General features: G+C 39.8%; 1 protein-coding gene across 1 annotated transcript; it reads right to left on the bottom strand.

The window, feature by feature from the left end:
* Positions 1–426: 426 nt before the first annotated feature.
* On the bottom strand, positions 427–12,927 carry NDUFV2 (NADH:ubiquinone oxidoreductase core subunit V2). Its single transcript, XM_040059932.2, has 8 exons — positions 12,637–12,927; positions 11,513–11,575; positions 5,506–5,568; positions 5,306–5,422; positions 3,558–3,726; positions 2,255–2,364; positions 1,454–1,530; positions 427–582 (listed from the first exon to the last, which is right to left on the bottom strand). The coding sequence occupies exons 1-8, from the start codon at positions 12,910–12,912 to the stop codon at positions 489–491; spliced, it is 969 nt and encodes a 322-aa protein (XP_039915866.2). The 5' UTR covers positions 12,913–12,927; the 3' UTR covers positions 427–488.
* Between the last annotated feature and the right edge of the window lie 6,679 nt (positions 12,928–19,606).

The following is a 19,606-nucleotide window of genomic DNA, read 5'->3' as shown; positions in this document are numbered from 1 at the left end:
TTCTAACTGAATCTATGAGATTTTTTACACAACACAGCTCAGATAACCTTTCTTGTTTGTGTTTGTTTGTTTATAAATTGCCAATAAAAGTAACACGATGAAGTTTTATCAGATAATCTCTTTTCAGTTTGGTTCTTTGTGCATTTGCCAGATTTGTAATTTGGTGAGTTTTGTTGTTTCTTCAAAGAATTTTAGAAAAAGCTGAAAGAATTTTCAATGACAGATCAAAAGATGCAACTTTTCATTTCTCATTAACTGTAAGTGGACTCTTTCAGGGAGTCACTTTACACAGTCTACAGCACCACTTTTCTTATAATCTGGAATTATGATTAAACTGTGCTGTACCTGAAACCACAGTAAGTTGGAAAGTATGATTGCTGTTACTTTTTTTTTTTTTTTTAAACCAAAACATTAGAATGTACATAATTGTACTGAGATTGAAGATACTTTATTCTTTTCAGACAGATCATCTTATATTACAAAAATCCTTAGAGGTCATCTCGAACTCCAAAACCTGGTCCTTTTGGTGGTTCAGTCAGGGAAGTAAGGCCACCAGCTGGCTCACAAGAAAAACGTCCACTCCTGAAAAATGAAAGCAATTTATTCACTGGTGGTATTGATAAAAATTCAGATTCTATTTAATCGTTGGATAGAAGATAGTCACAAATCTCACTTAGAGGCTGAAGCTACTATTTTCTGTTGTTCTTCCCATTCAACATTAAGAAAAAGTGTGATGTAGCTGTTAAGGTGAAAGGATTCCAAATTCAAATATTGACAAATAGTTTCATAACTGAAATGCAAGCTAGGACCACTTGTTTTCTTTTATATTAATTTACAGGTTGGCCAGGCAGCATCAAATTTTGTCAATCATAGTTTTGTTATAGATGCTTCCCTGTGTTTTTATGAAACTGTAACTTTTTAAAGTTCGAAACATCTTTATAGAAACAATAGTAATAGTAACATCCAAGTCAAATTAATTTCCCCATTGACACAAACGTAGGTGGGCTAACAAAGAACAGTGGGAAATAACAGATAAGAAAATTTCGGCAATAACAACCCTCTCACTAACTTAGAATCTTTGGTTTTTCTCAGAAAAAAACAACAGGAATTTGTTGGTTTAAATCAGCTAGACAAAAATTCCAACAGGTGACATCATTCACCTATTAAGTACTAAGACAAATCAGACTTCATGTTTTCACATTTCACGCTCCTCTGGTCAGTCATCAAGAACATGCAACTTCTTAGTTCTTTCCAGTTTGTTTTGGCTTTGAATGCATGCAGTTCTGTTCCATAAACTAATGAATTCTTTTTAGCTGTAGGCTGTGTACTCAAATCACTGGAAAAGTAATTCAGTTTCTCAGAAGAACCACTGTTCATGTAGGTGACCAATATAATATATACAATTTATAAATTAGGCAATTATATATTATAGTTTATTATAAATATGACATACCTTGGGCCTGGTTTAGGAACTTTGCCAGCCTTTAGCTCATCAATTATGTCTTCAATATCTTTGGGTGTCAAATCTTCCTGTTTAAAAAAAAAAAAAATCATTGACAAAACTGAGAGAGTCATCGGTTACGCTAAATGCAGCACATCAAATTTAGCAGATCAACATGACCCTAGTGCAGGTAATTTTGATCCCATCCATTAACACGTAGTGGCTTAAAGAATGAGAAAAACTGGCAAGTCTATTGTCATTTAAATGTTGAGACTTTGTTTCATGTGTAGTTACAGAAATTATATTAAAACAAACAATGTTGATGCAGGCCAAGGATTTGTGTTTTCAGCTTCCTGGTATTAGGGAGTTGGATCTCTGCCTACCCACGACACACAAGCCATGACACATACTGCAGAATGGTGTTGGCTACAACAAAAAAAATTTGGCTACAGTTCAAGACAATACTTCTTAAATTAGTCCATACTTTCCAACAGACTGCTTTAGAATGCTTTCAAAAACTTATCAAACACCTATTTAAAAATTCCAGATTTACAGGCCAACCACAATCACAAAAATGCATCACTCCTCTTGTATAATCAAGAGAGTAACTGAAATGAAAAATACACTGATACACTTGATACAAATGAAGTATTCTAGCAAGAGGCTAAGAAACGAAAAGATGCTGTAGGTAATGAGTTTTTCCTGCCAGTAGGAATTAGAAAACTGACCACAACTTCACAATCTGTAACAACTCGAAAATACAGGTAAGCCAGCAAAAAAGCTTAATCTTTTAAAAGGGAATGTAGTACTTACATAGTAATTGTCATTTATTTGTACCATGGGTGCATTTACACAAGCACCTAAACATTCCACTTCTATCAGCGTGAAGAGTTTATCAGGTGTTGTTTCCCCAACTTTAATACCTAAACCAATAAATTAATTAGGCTCAGCAATGGTTATGAACAAGAATAATAAAGCATGAATCTAAGTACTCCATGACATGGAATTACTTGTATTTTGGCCTTAAAAGCATTGGCAAATTTAAAAGCCTCTGAAATGAGTCCACAATGTTTCCATTGAACAGAAGTTTCAAATAAACTATTAAGTAAATTTTCAGATACATTTTTACATTTTGTAAACTTTGTTTACAGGTATGATTCATTGATAAATAACCATGAAATGTTAAGAAGCACAACAGATCTACTCAAGAACATTTTTAGTAACCAATATAATAAAATGGAAAAATAGGGACACATAGCTTTTATGTGCTGAAAGGAAATGCATTAATATATGGTGTTGAATATTCCCAAATTAACCAACATCCATTTGTTAGTTACAAATGCATAAACAGCTTGCAAGTTGATACACAAAGGATGATTTACTGAACTGTACACACACTTAGCATCCATGGCATCTTACTGTTCTACTGCTAGAGATACAGACCTTGCCTAAAGGCAAGTTAGTCCAAGTAACATCTCAGAGTCTGATCTCTAAAAATACTCCATGTAAGGAAGAATGCTGAAAAGCAGTTTTCCTCCATTTACTAGTAGGAAGGGGTTGGAAATAATAAAAGTTGTAAGTAAGGCCCGTCTCAGTAAAAACTACAGAATCATCCTTACTGCTTTGATTTCTCAAGTGGAGAGTTTCAATTGAAATTAAATTATGCAGTAACAAGACATTTCATCTAAATGTGCCTTTTTCAGACAACAGAGTATATGAAATGACAGATAATAGGCAGCTATTCTGCAGCTCTTTTCACTGGTTCTTAGAAGAAGTAAATACAGATTTTCATAGAAGGGGAAGAGTTGTCAGTTGCTGATCTTACCCTCTCTTCTCCCCATAACCACCCAAAAAGGAGGAAAAAACCCCAACCCACACAGAAAATCCCGGAGTACTCCTTACATCCCATTCTCAACTGACTTTTTCCATGGAGAACTCATAAATTATGTTAACATCATGTTATCATCCAGAGGGACCTTGACAGGCTAAAGAGGCAGGCCCATGTGAACCTTACGAAATTGAACAAGGCCATTTTTTTCTTCTACTATTTTACTTCACTATCATTAAACAAAGGTAAAAAAAATACAAAGAAGTGTATTACAAGTTTGTGTCATACCAAGTTTCTTCTTAATGGCTTCTAAAATGCTGTCAGAGTCTCGCAGCATGCACGGTGTGGTGGTGCAGACCTGGATGTGGTATTTCCCAACAGGTTTGCGATTGTACATGGTGTAGAAGGTTGCTACTTCATAGACTCTCATGGGAGGCATTTCTAAAACTTCAGCAACCTGTGAGGGGAAGAACATGCTGTATTGAACTCTCAGATGGCAGCAGTAAAGGCATTTAGCAAACCATTTCAATGAAGTCACCTGTCCTGTTTGCAGTAACAGATGTAAGAGGGTGGGTCTCAAAGCACAAATGTATTCCAAGTGCCAAGCCCGGACACTTGAGTTCTCTGACTGGCATCACTCTGCTTGAGCACAAATTCCACTGAGCCATGGATCAGCACAGCGAGGAGCTCGAGTCAGCTCCCCTCCAGCAGCTCTTGTCAGACACAAGGGGATGTGAGGAGTCAGCTGGGTGTGGGCTCTCCTTGTCAGCTCCAGCTCACACTGCACTTGTGCTGTGTGAATGAACAAACCTGTACGAGCCTGCCCACACTAATCTATGGAAGCCTTTTGGTAAGGAATACTTGTAAGCTGGTACTGTGCTTATCTAATTCACATAGAGCAGGTCTCCCTCAGGTTCTGTGACACTCCAGGGCTACATCTGCAGATTCCTGTCACAGCTAATAAGTAGGGAGTGAAGCATGATCTCCGTGGAGCCAGTTCTAGTGCAAGTATCCCTGACCTCATTAACCTGGAACCCTGTCAAACTGCTCAAGTTGAGAACTGGCTCTAGTTTCAATAGTGTAACTGTTTTACCTTCCAGTTCCTCTAGCAGGCAAGTAACAAATCATGGAAAATATTTGTTCACTTAAAAGTCTTAAAATCGTTTTAAACATAGTATCAAACTGAAAGTTAAATAAACAAAAATACACTGCCAGAATTAATGGAGCTTTGAGGCTTTATGTTATGCTGTAGAAACTGTAGCAGACATAAGCTGCCTTTCTTTAAATGCTCATTTACCTCCTTCAGTCATTTCTCTAATGCTCACAATTCTCAAATTGAATTTAAAATTTTATACTTTAAAATTGATGATATGCCAGATGGTAACACAAAGTACAACAGATTTATTCATACAAATATAAACCAGATTTTTTTTATTTCTTGGTGTTTGGTTACTGTTATGCACCCTCTCACTTTGGAGCAGTGTAGTTGTTTGCCTGGTTATTTTGAAACTCTTTTAATAGTTAACCTGACAAGTCTTCTGGGCACTTACTGTGAGGTGTTACCCAACACTCCAGACATCTACTACACTAACACTGCTCTGCAGAGTCCTTACAGACTTAGAGATTAAGTATAATCCAGGCAATGTGTGAAATACCATTTATCTGGGAGGAAGAAAACTCCACTTACTACCTCTTTTTTTTTCTTTCCCCGCATTCAGCAGTGAACAAATTCTGTTCCTAGCTCCAGGATCATTCTGGGAGAAGAGCCTATCTGAATAGGTTTTATTTCATTTTTGATTTTGTTCTGTCTGTGGTTTCTAGCAATGGGCTAATATTAGGTACACAGAGCCCCGAGTTTTCTGCATTAATTTTCCCTTTTACTTTTAAAAATGTAGTCTCATAGGGAATTCTCATAATTCTGCGCCACATGTAAATTCCCATGTTAGTAAGCTGTCATTAATTAATGTTAATATTCTAGTAAGATATTGAAAGAAAACAATAAAATTATGCTTGAAAGATAATTAAGTACTAAATACCTTGTTCATAGCTGATATGGGCAGCCATCCATGCTGTCTTTGGGCCAAATCCAGTACTGCCATGACAGCTGCAGACTTGTGTCCCTCTGGGTAGTTGTTTATGATCGCTTCTATTCGCTTGTTAAAGGAAAAGAAGGAAAACAAATCAGTGCTGCTCTAAAGACAAAGGCTGTGTACTGAACTTTTTTTTGTCTGCATACCTTTAGGTTTTCAGGTGTGAACTCAAATGGAGTATCTGGATTGTTTTCAGGACTATCTCTATGCTTCAAGAAAAGAAGAAAAATGTGTAAAAATGGGTTATTAGGAAATTATTCAGGACATATTTACTGTTGTAAAATACTTTCTCACTACAAAGTTACAGTTGAGCTGCTTGAATAAAAACGATATATGCCACATAAAAAATTCATAGTACTAAAGTGATTAAATATATTTGGGAAGGTTATAAAAAATATTGATACTTATTGCATCACTCTTAAAAATAATTCCCATTACTTCCTATAAAAAAATTATTTATTGAGAAATACAGTAAATGATATATTGAGAAAATATATGGTGTTGTTATCAAAGTATGTATTTTAAACACTGTTAATGCAGTTTGACAATTATGTTCAAATTTACAACAGGCAGAGTAAGAACTCTCTGGTTAATACCTTAATAAACAAGAGACTAAAACAACAGTTCATTTCTCCCTCTACCATGAGACATTAATTATAAAAAAATTCACAATTCATCAAGAATTTTTATGTAGAATTAAAACATTTGCACATTCAAACACATTATTAATCAATTTTAACATATTGATTTGTAATGGATTTCAACATTGTATATACAATTCTGAATCAAAATGTAAGAAGCCAAATTTTGAATTAATATTTCCAAAATAAGGTATTCTAACAAGCTATTTTTAAGGTGGTCTTCTAGGGAAACATCAAATTTTAATTAGTTCTATATTCAGAAAATACAAATTTGGAGGTCGTGAAAAAAGTAACATTTTCCTGCAATAAAATCTTAGTTCTGATGAAAAACCTTTTTCACCAGAAAATGTTCCTGCACAAAGTTTTTAGCTGTCTCTAAGCAGCTCATTTTGGATTCCTTTAAATGCCTATAGTTAAGTTTAATTCCAAACTTCATACAGTTTTCAAACTGAGAAAATTTCAAATTAAATGGAAAGTTTTTTGGAAAATACAAGCTATACCTGAGGCTTGATGCTAAAGTAATCAACAACTAGCCAATAATAAAAGCTTTGTATTAGAAGAAGTGTGTTTAGAACAAAGAAGCCCTCTCCACTGACTTTCACTTGCATCATTTCCTCCAGTAACCAAAGGTGATTTTGCAGGTGCCACAGCACACATTTCTTACTAAGCAGCAAAGGATTAATGAAAAACCTTAACATTGCCAAGACCCTTCCATACTGAAGTGAAGTATGCATCATCAGTGAAGAACTTAGAACATGTGTGGCCCACAGCTACTCTTGGATTTAGAAATTTTATATGGAAATATAAAAATATTGCAAGGTCAAATACTTCAATTACATCTGTTGGTCTGTCCAGGCATTGCCTTTGCTTATCCTGTCTATATCCCAAAGCAAACACTATGACTGCCACCATCAGTTTGAAAGCACTGTGCCCTCACCACAGTTTCAAGTCCAATATAAAACTACTGTTGATAAATACTTCACCAAGGATGACTTTCCTATAAGAACAGGAATTACAGAAAGATGACTGATGACCTTTGAACTCGCTAGTATTTTATTAAGCATTAATTTCTTGCTTATTATGTGGTTTACAAAATAACATAAAAGGGCTTTTAGGAACATGATTCCCATTATTTTAGACTGACATTTCCAGATAAAGGATTTGATGACTCATATTTAATCTTGGTGAGTGTTTTCTATCAATTTTAATAGAAGCTCTCAAAAAGAGGCTGATGGGGGAAAGACTGATTGGAAATACTGTACCACTTTTATTATTTTTTCCTTTACAGACCTTGCCATGTCTAAGCTGCACAGATCAATTCCATGATTCATGATAAGTGTTTCCATAACTTAGCTTTTCCTTCTCAAATCTGCATGATTATTTTGCTATTATTTTGCCTTCTGTAGCTATTTGATAGTTAGCAACTGTACTTTGTCACAATTTATTTTGCAAATAAATGTATTTGATTTATTAAAATCTCTGTCTGGAACATCTATTCTTTTCTCTAAACTGACATCCTTAAATGCCCTACATGTGAAGAGGGATAATAAAGACTTTATATTGGAAGATACAGGTGTAGCTGTAGCAAGGTTTCACAATACTTTGTAAAGGCTATAGCAGAGTTGAGCAATAAGTAAGTCATGCCATCTTTTATGTTTTCCCTTTTCCCGAAAGGGCTTTATCTAATTCTGGACCATGGAGAGTTTGATGGTTTTCATCAAGAGCTTACACAGTTCTAGAACTCCTGAGCAGTTAGGAATTTTTATGTTCACTAGTTAGTCTTACATTTGTCTGACATTGTATTTAGCTGAGACTTGCATGCACTGACGTGCTCCTCAATTACATGGGTGCATTTCCAGGTTTTTTTAGGATACAGATTCTAGACAGCAAGATCAGAAATAAGGACACAGTACTGGAAAGAGTACTGTGATTGAAAGAGTGGTTGAAGTTGGAAGGAAGCTCTGGAAGTCATCTGGGTCAAACTCCCCTGCTCAAGCAGGTACACCCAGAGCTGTTTGCCCAAGACAGTGTCCAGATGGCTTCTTCTGAATATAGCCAATAATGGAGACTCCACAACCTCTTTGGGCAACCTGTGCCAAGGCTCTGTCATCCATAGTGAAAAAGCATTTCCTGATGTTCTCTGAGGCCATTGCCTCTGGTCTGGTCACCTGGCACCACTGAAATGAGCCTGGCTCTGTTCTCTTTGCACTCTCCCCCCATGCAAGTCATTTTCCAAGTCTCTTCTCATGCTCCCCAATTTCCACAAGTCTTACGTGAAGTTTTTATTCCATTCATTCATTGACTGTATCACATTTCTATTACAGAACAGAGTCTATTTAAATAGGAACACCTTCACTGCAAAGGCTACCCAAGCCACAGATCCCAGTGCACTCCCATGGAAGCCACTAAGGCTGTTGAATCTTCTCATATATTATATATGAATATTCATTTTGCGACACCAACCTGGGCCATTTTATTATTATGCTTCCAGTGATCTAATCATCTGTCTTTCTTGACACAGAAAATTATTAAAGAGCACTGAAGAATTACAACAGTATATTAGAATATTTTAGTTTCCATGTATACTGCCAAAAAGTTGGCCTGAAACTAGACTTATGCCCTATGGTGGTTGTTGTTGGACACAAAAGAAAGATGAAAGACTCTAAATATTTCAGAAGGTAAAAAGTATAGAAGATTTATTGTTTAATTCTTACTACCTTTTATAAGGTGTTCTGATACAGACAACATAATTGGTGAATAGGAACGAAACTTCTGTAATCCCACTGATTACACTAGAGAAACAGCAGAACACTACCTGGAGAAAAATTGTTTTGAGAAAGGATAGTTGTTTTGCCAAGATTGTTTTGAGAAGAAGCTTTCTTGAGAACTTTTCCCTTGGGAAACAGTGAGCACTGCTAGCAGGCTAAAATCTCTTCAGACTTTGAAATATCAGGCCCACACTATGGTAAACACCAGTCCAAAGCACTGCAAACCAAAAGCAGGGGTGACGTTTAGGGCAACAACCTGTTCAGAATCCATATCAAATCAGCACTGAAAAAATATGTATTAGTCCTCCTCTAAAAGAAAAAGTACCCTACATTCATGAATTCAAGATATACCCCCTTCTTACTTTAAGAATGGTGCAAGTGCTCTCCAACCCAAGTATCTCACTGGCCAACTTCACAAGTAACTAAAACTTGAATACAGCGCTTTTCCAACCTTTTGTGCTGAATCCCTGTGCAGCCCTATGACAAAGCCCACATCGGGGCTGTTGATGTGTTAAGGAAACTCAGTCCATGTATTGAAAACAATAAAGTAGAAGAGCTTAAGAGCTAAGTTTTAGCTGTTAAGAAGGCTAAAATCAGGTATAAGTCAAGTATAGAGAATGCATGTTTCAATGAAGAAAGGCAATCATAATAAATGTCTCTGGAGTCAGGCCTTCCATCAGAACTTGGAGATTTGGAGCATCACTCTTACATTCCTACAGGCAAACAATCTACTTAATTTTGTACTTGATATCCTCTCACTGGAAGTGTGATGTAGCTGCCTGGGATGGCACCTAGTTGTATTTAATGATTGAGAGAAAGGCTCTTTCTGGGTGTTTCAAAATACAAAGGCATTTCAGCAAAAGTTCTCTTACTTCTGTGTGTTTCTGCTAACTTGTAACACGTTTGCAAAGGGAAGCACAGGCATGCAAATCAGAAATGCCTTTTAATACTAGATTTTTTGACAACCAGGTCCCTTGCTAGCCGGCCCTCTGCTGTTACAACACAAATACACTGCCTGCATTTACCTTCCTCACATACAGATTTTATACGTGAAAAGTGCAAGAAGAAGAAGCAATAAGCTTTGTAAAATAAACCTGAGATATTTGTGTGCAAACTGACATACTAAGAGGACCACCACAACAGGTACGAGTTATTCCCATTAGTCCTGCGCAAGCAATTTTCAAACAAACTTTCGATACTTCTGCTGTAATTAAAAAAAGAAAAAAAAAAAATTGTTATTTTCCTCTACAGAAATCCAGGGGAAGTCCAATTTTCTGATTGTCTATGAACACCTGGTGTTGATTAAAACAATGCCTTCATCTCAAACCAGCAGGACAAGTTTCCATTCAAATCTGACATTTTAAGTAACATCTGGAATTTAGTTAGGGCAAACAATTACATACACATATAGTGACATCCAACTGTATTCTTCCCATTAGCTTTTACTTTAGAGAAGAACAAATATCACCTTATTAAAAAACAACAACCAAGGAAAAAAAACAAGAAAAAAACAACCCCCCACAGAACGAAGTTCTTATGCTCCTCTAGCAAAAATTCTGCTGTGGAATAAGTCATCAACAATGCTATTAAATAAACATCTGCAAGCACTCAGCTTTTCTACTTGCCTTTCTCTGTTATGAGGCTCCTCCCTGCAGTAAATAATTTGAACAATTACATAAATCTTGAATTTATACAGCTATCTGCCTTCCTATGTCAGACGTCAACAACCATTAGGGCGCCAAAGACATCTTTTGCCTGTCTTCATCAACCTCCAACTACACTGGAAGTTTCCTAAATTGCCAGACTACAGCATTTCCTCTATTCCTTGAACACCAGTTCTCACCCTGTAAATCACCAATTCCTGCTCACATTTCTGGAAAAGTACACAAAGCCTATACTGAGATCCTATTAACTTCGTTTTATGATTAAAGCTGTAGAGACAGCTGCAGAAAGGAAAGGACAACAACATGTCCAAAAATCCTGAGCACCTGTTTGCAACAGTGGTCAACTCTTTAGTAAAGGGCTGATTTTTACCAAATATTGGGAAAATGCCAAATTATTCAGCTGTTAAACTGCAGACCAGCTAAAGCTCTGAACAGAGCAGAATGGGACAAAATACACACTCTCTTGGGATGTTTCAGGTTCTCTTCAGACACAGACAACACAGCTGCTTTACACACTTAAATTCAAGGGCTTTTTACTTTCTGCAATCCCTACTACTGTTTATGGCTTTTATGACAGCGCCTAATGGCCTCAATTACAACTCACTGTACAACCTGCTGTATCACACAGAACATGAACAAGAACTGTACTTTTCAACTCCTGTAAACACACCTAGGTTCTGAGCCCATGGGTAATTCTGCAGCAAATTTCAGAAAGCAAGAAACTGCACTTGCTAAAAGTTTAATGAGATTCAATTACAAACTCAACTAAAATAAAGGAAAAAAGAACTAGTTTATAATGAAATAAAGTTTAAGCCAAGTCTCATCTGCAATCACATACAAATTACTGAGCATTTTCACTATATAAGGCAAGAAACACAAAAGCCAGTAACTAAAATAAAACCTTTTGATACTCTATTACAATTCTAGTAGAAGGTTTGACAGAAAAAAACCCTCTGCTTTGTAAATGCCAGTGGGTTTCTATAGCAAAGGTCTGCCCATCAGAAGCTTTTAGGCAGATTTGGAAAAGCACATGCCAAACTCTTCTGACCCGTCCCCCTTCCAGTAAAGCAGATTATTTACCACAAATAAGGCTCCAGTGGCATTGCGCTCTGCTGTTCCATGCAAGTATCGGATCTGTCTTACCTAGAAGCAAAAAACAGTGTTAATGCACATACTGCTGGGGGCTGCTTTCAGAAGCAGTCAGATTTCCATTCTAACAGTAAGCCATTAATTCTACTGCCATCACTAATAATTTAAAATAAGTCAAGAAGAGGCTATTAAGGACTCTCCTATACTATTATGAGAGCAAATATCTCAACTCCCACCTTGCCCAGTTCAAACAATGTAGAAATTAAACGATTTAACTCTGCTATTGCTAAATTTAAGTGCCTTGAACACAACTTCCCATCCAACATTTCAGGAAGAATTTCTCAATTTGTGACTTTGTATCCTATATGTGCTATAAAGTTTGCAGAAACCACCACTACTACTGAAGTTCTTCTCCAGTAAGCATTTACAAGCTTCTTCAGCTTTTATCGAACCAAACGCTGAGAACTGTCATAAGAGGGCAAATGTAAACACAAACCTGAAGAATGAACAGAACACAGACCCATATGCAAGTTCTATTCAACTATTCTCTGTACTCTCCGACATGCCAGAACAGACCAAGATGTCTAGATTCTGGCCGGTATTAGTAAAATTTGTGGGTTTTCTACCGCAAGTATTTATTCTATTAAAACATGATTTTATATTAAGTCACGTTTATTTTTATACTTAATTCCTGAGCAACTTTGAGATTTCTTAAAGGAGAATCACAGAATGGTTTGAGGTGGAAGGGACCTAAAGACCATGTCCTTCCAATCCCCTGCCACAGGAGGGGACACTTCCCAGTAGACCAGGCTGCTCAGAGTCCCAACCCACCTGGCCCCGAACGCTCCCAGGGATGGGACAGGTCATATAACAGGGAAAGGCTGCAACCATCCCGTGACACCACAGTGCAGCTGCAACTGCGGGATCCGTTGCTAGAAGGACTGAGCTCATCAGGCCGTCTTTGCAGAAGAGCAGGGACTGTGGGTCCGTGCTCCATAGACTCGGATTCCAGGCACCGAGCTACCCCAGGCCCCCCTTCCCCATGCCCCGCCGCGGCCTCCCCGCTCTCCCGCGGCCTTTCCGACTCCCGGCCGGCGGGGGCAGGGAGCCCTTACCGAGCGTTCGGCCGCGGCGCGCAGGGCAGCGCACAGGAGCATGGCGGCGGCGGCGGGAGCGCCGATCCCCGCTCCTGCTGCTTCTCCTTGTCCCGAACCCTCTCCTTGAGGCCCGGGCTCGCCCTCCTCCGCGCAGCGCCAAGGAGACGCGCAGCGCGCATGCGCCGGGGTGCGCCCGCCCCGCGCCTGCCCGCCCCGGGAGCGGGGGCTGTCCCGGCTGTCCCGGCTGTCCCTGCCCGCCCCGGGAGCAGGGGCTGTTCCGGCTGTCCCTGCCATCCCTGCCCGCCCCGGGAGCAGGGGCTGTCCCGGCTGTCCCTGCCCGCCCCGGGAGCGGGGGCTGTCCCGGCTGTCCCGGCTGTCCCTGCCCGCCCCGGGAGCGGGGGCTGTCCCGGCTGTCCCGGCTGTCCCTGCCCGCCCCGGGAGCAGGGGCTGTCCCGGCTGTCCATGCCCGCCCCGGGAGCGGGGGCTGTCCCGGCTGTCCCGGCTGTCCCTGCCCGCCCCGGGAGCAGGGGCTCTTCCGGCTGTCCCTGCCCGCCCCGGGAGCAGGGGCTCTTCCGGCTGTCCCTGCCCGCCCCGGGAGCAGGGGCTGTCCCGGCTGTTCCGGCTGTCCCTGCCCGCCCCGGGAGCAGGGGCTCTTCCGGCTGTCCCTGCCCGCCCCGGGAGCAGGGGCTGTCCCGGCTGTTCCGGCTGTCCCTGCCCGCCCCGGGAGCAGGGGCTGTCCCGGCTGTCCCGGCTGTCCCTGCCCGACCCGGGAGCAGGGGCTGTCCCGGCTGTCCCGGCTGTCCCGGCTGTCCCGGCTGTCCCTGCCCGCCCCGGGAGCAGGGGCTGTCCCGGCTGTCCCGGCTGTCCCGGCTGTCCCTGCCCGCGGCGCACTCGGCCCGCCGGGAACCCTGCCGCAGCGTCTGCGTGAGGGTGGCCGCGGGAATTGCAGCCTCTCGTGACACGCACCGGCGTGGAAAAAAGCAGATTCATTCGGAAACAAGAGCTGGTAACAGCGGAAAATCCAGGGAGCTAGTGAGGGTTTTGTTCAGCCCTGGGTTTCCCACCTTCCTGCCCACTTGTTTGGGGTTTTAATGTTTGAACTGCTTGCGCCTATGTTGTGTCCTCCTTCAGGAAAACCAATAAACATTGGTTGTCTTTTTGACCTTTGATAAACATTCTCTTATGACACCGTAATCCACTTAATACAGTACAAATACTGGAAGCGAAGATCACAGAATCACAGAATGGTTTGGGTTGGAAGGGAACTTAAACATCATCCGGTCCCAACCCCTGCCATGGGCAGGGACACCTCCCCCTAGAGCCGGCTGCTCAGAGCCCCATCCAGCCTGGGCTGGAACTGCCGGGAGTGGGGCATCCACAATTCATCTGGGCTAGGTGTAAGTAACAGACTCATCCGTAGATGCGGCTGGTTCTTAGGAGCATGGTTCACAGGTCCGTCCTTGTGCAGAGCCTTGATCGTCCGGGTTTTGTGCTGAGGAGTGCAAACGTAGCTTTTCCACTGTCAAATAAGCACATTTTTTCGAATAGCAGCTAAGAAGGAAGTCTTTTGCTCCAATGAGTACTCAACATTCCAGGCTGGCAAAGCATCACCTGATGTTCCAACATCTCTTACTGTATGCTCCTCTCCGAGGAGGAATCTCCCCCGCAGTCCCCACCCTCTCATCTCCCCTGGATTTCAGTGTGGCAGCCTTATTAATTTCATTAATTTCACACTGAAAATCTATCTACGTGTATTTTATTTTTACAAAAGCTGTGATGGTTTGCTAGTTGACACCGTGAGTAACAATTACCTCTAAATACCCAGTAGAACAAAAATTCAGCTTTCCTTACGGTGTTTTCCTTCATCCAAAGCATTAACTTTTTCATCTGCTTACTTACGTTGAGAGAGCCTCTTTTATTTTGTATAAACTTTCAAAAAGGCAAGATTAAATACACTACAGCAAACTGAGTTTTATTAAAAAGATGTCATGATTATGGTATGAATTTGTACTGATGAAATGATCCATCAGGGCACTTGTTGGGACAAATGGCCGTGTTAGCAAGAACCACGGTGGCCATGCCTATGTAGGTGCACCTGGAAAAGAAAGGTTTCCTGTAAAGAAACCTGTGTGTATGGTGAGACAAATACCATGGTACATCTCAACAAATAGCTCTAGAGAAAACCCAGAACACGAAATGTTGCACATATTAGGACATTTTAGGATACTTGTTACTCTTTCAGATAAATGTATACCTACAGGGATATGTATGTATGTGCAGAGATGTACTTGGGAGCTGTTATCATAAATAATGTTCTTTTAACAGAATACTTTTCATTTGCACTGAGGATCAGGCAGGATGTGGTACTAGCTCTGATTAGATTACTGCCCTTTACACTTGGGTTCACTGTAGTCAGTGGTTGTGTTGCTGCTGCTTATTCATCATTTCCTCAATGCTGACAGATACTATCGGCATTTATAATTTAAGTACCACTATTAGTATTTGATATTTTCATAGTTTTCACTGTTTACTTGGTCATAAACCTCATTTTTCTACTTGAAACAAAAATAATTATTTTCTGTGTCATTGGATTTCTTTATTAGTATGCATTGTGCCAAATAATTGCTTTCAGGGTTTTGACTTAAATGGAAATAACAGTAGGGATATTAAATGGCTGTTACATTACTCTCCGTTTTAAAATACAAAAACAAACAAATCAGCTTTCATTAATCTTTAATCCATTATTCATGTACACATGTACGGGCATTCACTGTGTATTTTCTGACATTCAAATGTAGTACTTTCAGCCATAGCAGTACAAGTAATATTAACCAATTATACATGAAAACATTGGATTTTTATTATTTTAGAATCATAGAATCATAGCACAGTTAGAAGGGACCTTTAAAGATCATCTAGTTCTAACCCCCTTTCAATGAGCAGAAACACCTTTCACTAGGCCAGGTTGCCCAGAGCCCCATCCAACCTGGCCTGGAAGACCTCCAGGGATGGGGCATCCACAAACACATGCTCTAACATTAATTAATATAAATAGTATGTAATTTGCGGTGTGAGGACTGTGAATGTTGGCAAGCCATTTGAGGAGATTCTTTTGAAAGCAAGTCACCTGGAGAGAACCTAAAATCTATTAAATGGTATCAGAGGCTTTTTATCCCATTAAAACACCTTCAATCAGCTCTGCTGTCAACCGTGTAAAAGAGAAAAAATAAAGGCTATGAAGATCTCTCTTGTCTTTCCAAATTTTTTTTCCTGTTTTTTTATACATTAGTATGTTTGTATTTAACCAGTACAGAGATTTACTTTGGGAAGTGTAAAAATACAGGGGTCAAACACAAGAGATTGTATTAGATAATTAAGACCATAAAACATTGGAAAACAAAACATTCTCAGTTGCAATCTTCATGTTCCAACACTGTACAGAAAACCAACCTCTATACTCAGGAGTGTTTCAGATGAAAAAGTGCTGTTTTCCTTTTGATAGATTCACTTTAATTACTAAAAAATTACTAAAATACTTTAATTACATACTAAGAGCAAAATTAGTGCAAAATATGACTTGAGACCCATTTCTCTAAGCAAAGTAGAGATAATGCAGGCAATGAAGTGCCTGCTTGTTTAACACACTCACCCAAGAACTGTAAAAATGAGAATGGATATTCATTAGCATCACAGAAGAACTCCTCCAACAAAAGATGACTGTATGGGTAGAGATTGTACATCGAGCCACTTCCTCAGAACATTTTTCTTTAGAGAAATAACTACGAGAGAAGAGAGACTGAAAAGAAAATGAGAAGGCACACGGAACATGGAATAAAAACAAACCACAATTATTTTTGTTAACTATTTGCCCAAAGGTATTCTACACTTTTATAAGTTCTTATATTGTGTTTGGACTTCCTACAAATGCAGTTGTTTCAATATGCTGTAGCAGTTTAAATTTAACTTTTATGTGAAAGTACAATTCATATTATGTAAGAAAGTGTAAATGCACTTAAAGTTTAAAGTGAATCATAATTTAAGCTACTACTCAGATTATTTAGAAATATGTAATGATAACTTAAATGTACCCATACAGAGAGATACTTGTCCTGGTAATAAAGTAATCACATTATGTAACTAAAATGTTGTTACCCAAAAATGAAGATTTCCTTTCGAATATGATTAGGAGTTGTTGAATTTATATTACAGATGGAAAAATGTGAGAAAAATGTATACTGACCCCCAGTAAACCACAAGAAGTCACCAAGAGCTGGAAAAGAACACAAGCCCATTAATTCTGTGCGTATCCTATTCCGTGGGTCGTGTTTTTCTCCTAATCTGAGAGAAATTCACTTCATGGTGATCAAGCGTTCGTAATCCCTGATTTGCAACATAGGGACGGCAACAAATTCTAGGAACAAATTCTTCTCAATTAATAGAGAGGGATGAGGAGATAAATACATTCACACAGCATTAGACACTTAAATGCCCAGGCTAGGGACGTACACTCTTTCTGGAGTTAACTGACCCCTGTGCTCCCTATGTACGGAGCCTGCAGAGCTACTTTCCTAAATTAGTCTCCCAAGTCAGGTAGTAAAAGCTGTAAGGAAGAACATTGTCCAAATAATGTACACAATTTAATTTTAATTCTTACATTGCTTTTGTATTCAGCCTAAATATTAATTTAAGGTGAAGAATGTTTTGATGCGTAAATAAACTGGTGTTAGAGACACTACTTCTTTCTTCAACAAGGCTATGACAGGCTGGTGTGCCTTCCATTGGCATCTCCTCACTTTTTCATAGTAGTAATCTGTGAAGTTCAAACACCATTCAGGAAAGGGATCAGCCTCTTTTTGCAGCAGCTTTGAACTTCCTTTATTCAAAAGGGCAACTAGAACTATAATTAGGTACAGCTAGCTGTCATTATTTAGCTCATTTATTATTTATATCTTCCTCCCACAGTGCCTGTGAACCTCACATCTCGTGTTGGCAGAGATAGGAGTCGGAATGTTGCTTTCACAAGCTCCAAGTAACATAGTAGTGAATTTGGTATGGCCCTGGCTTTGTAATGTGGGCTTCAGGGTACTGACCTAATGCAATCAGTGATGTCATGGCCTGGAGCATCCCATGCTCAGAATTTACTGAGGCAATCTCTCTCCACCTTTCAGGCAAGCAATCAGAGATGAACCCTCCTGTAGACAGCTACTCCCTGCATGTACCCTGTTTCTTGTCACTGAGGTCTCTCCCCACCCCACGCTGGGTAAATTATTGTTTTTACATTTTGTGAGTTATGGTATTACCAAGTTCTGAAAGTCTTCTGGGAGATGGGAGAAGAGTTAACTGTAATGTTCAGTGGGGACAAATACGGGAAGACTATAATTGGATGGAATTTTAGGCAGTTTTCTTTTAAGCTCCCGATGGTCGGTAACACACTCTTTTTACAAAAACCCTCCATGACCAGAATGCACCTTTAGGAACAAGTTGTATTGCTTTGTCATGGTCTTTAAGAACAAGTTTCCTCTTTTCTGCAGTATGCAGATTAATCTTTCTAGGATGCCTTCTTCCCCAAATCGTTCTCCGTGAAGGACTAGCAGATGGAAAAGCAAGAACTTGAGAACAGCCTGGTGGGTATTGAGTGGGTGAGGTTAAAGCCAAATACAGTCGAATTGCCAAAATAGATTTGAAATTTCAGCGGAGCTTTTTCCCTGGCCTCCCTCCCCCATTCTCCCCCCCAGTTTAAAAAAGAATAAATAAAAGTTTAGACTACAAGTTGTTTAAGAAAGAGGACAGTGCAGAAAATGAAAACCAGTGACCTACTTAAAGAGAAATTAAAATGCATTACACCTCTTGGGGTTGAGGTTACAAAAAAATAGTAACAAAAAAAAAATGCAACACAAGGAATGTGTGCATAAAAGGAGACAACATCTTCATTTTGCCCCTAAAGGCAACAAAATTCTACCAGGAATTAATTTGACCTCTGGTCAAATTATTATTATGCAGTTTAAAGGGCTGTTTTTACTTTGCCTGGTAAGTCTTTTAGGGCACTGACTTTCTAATGCATTAGTATCTCGTCTAAAAACGAATGCTGCTCATTCTGTCAGATATCCTAGGGCACAGTAAGTTTCTGCCCTCCTTACCTGCTATTCTGTCTATTACAATAATTATACTGTATTTCAGTAACTTTTTCTTTTTTTCCTGAGTGATTACATAGACACTATCCTAGATGACCAGAAGCTGTTTTTCAATTGTTCTTTAATCTTTGATCTGTTCACTTTGGATGGTCCTGGCAGGACTTTGTGCTTCTGCTGGCATAGCTCTTGCTATCACCGGGTCAGATCTGCCTTTCCCTTGCATCAAAGTGGATCCTCAGGGAAGGAATCCATTTTACTTAATGTAAACCAAAACATACATTCCTTCTCAGAGCTACCTTCACAGCTCTATGGATAATAATTACAAACACAGGAATTAAGTTTGTCTTATATCCAAAGCCTGGAGAGTAATTAAGTGTGCTGGGAACAGACATGCTGATTCGATACCTTAGTGATCTATTAGAATCCAGCTGTTCCACACTTCTGATACCTGTGGTGAAACGAATCGCTGCCAAGATGATAGGAGCATCCTGGTACACAGATCCTGCTTACAACACGAGAGCCTCCCACAGCTGTGACCCCCACACACCCACACCTTTCTGGGACCCAGCACCCAGCCTGGGTACCAAGAGTGTGCCTGGCACAGCCTGGGCCTGGCTTTCTCATGAAAGCTGACACAGTGATACATGCTCACAGTGCAGAGCATGAGAAGAGACAGAGGAGAGTTCCAGACCCAAAACCATGTACGCCCTTACTCATCTGCAGTTTGCTATTCCTGCCACGATAGGTAGTAACATTCACAAATTTCCCATTTGTCTTCCCCCTCTGACCATGCTCCTAAGAACTTAATTTCATCCTCTCTTTTAGTTTCTGTTGCCCACTCATCACACTGTCTTTAA

Source organism: Hirundo rustica, chromosome 1, assembly GCF_015227805.2.
Source record: "Hirundo rustica isolate bHirRus1 chromosome 1, bHirRus1.pri.v3, whole genome shotgun sequence".
NCBI lineage: Eukaryota > Metazoa > Chordata > Aves > Passeriformes > Hirundinidae > Hirundo > Hirundo rustica.
This window is presented reverse-complemented; position numbering and strand designations above follow the sequence as displayed.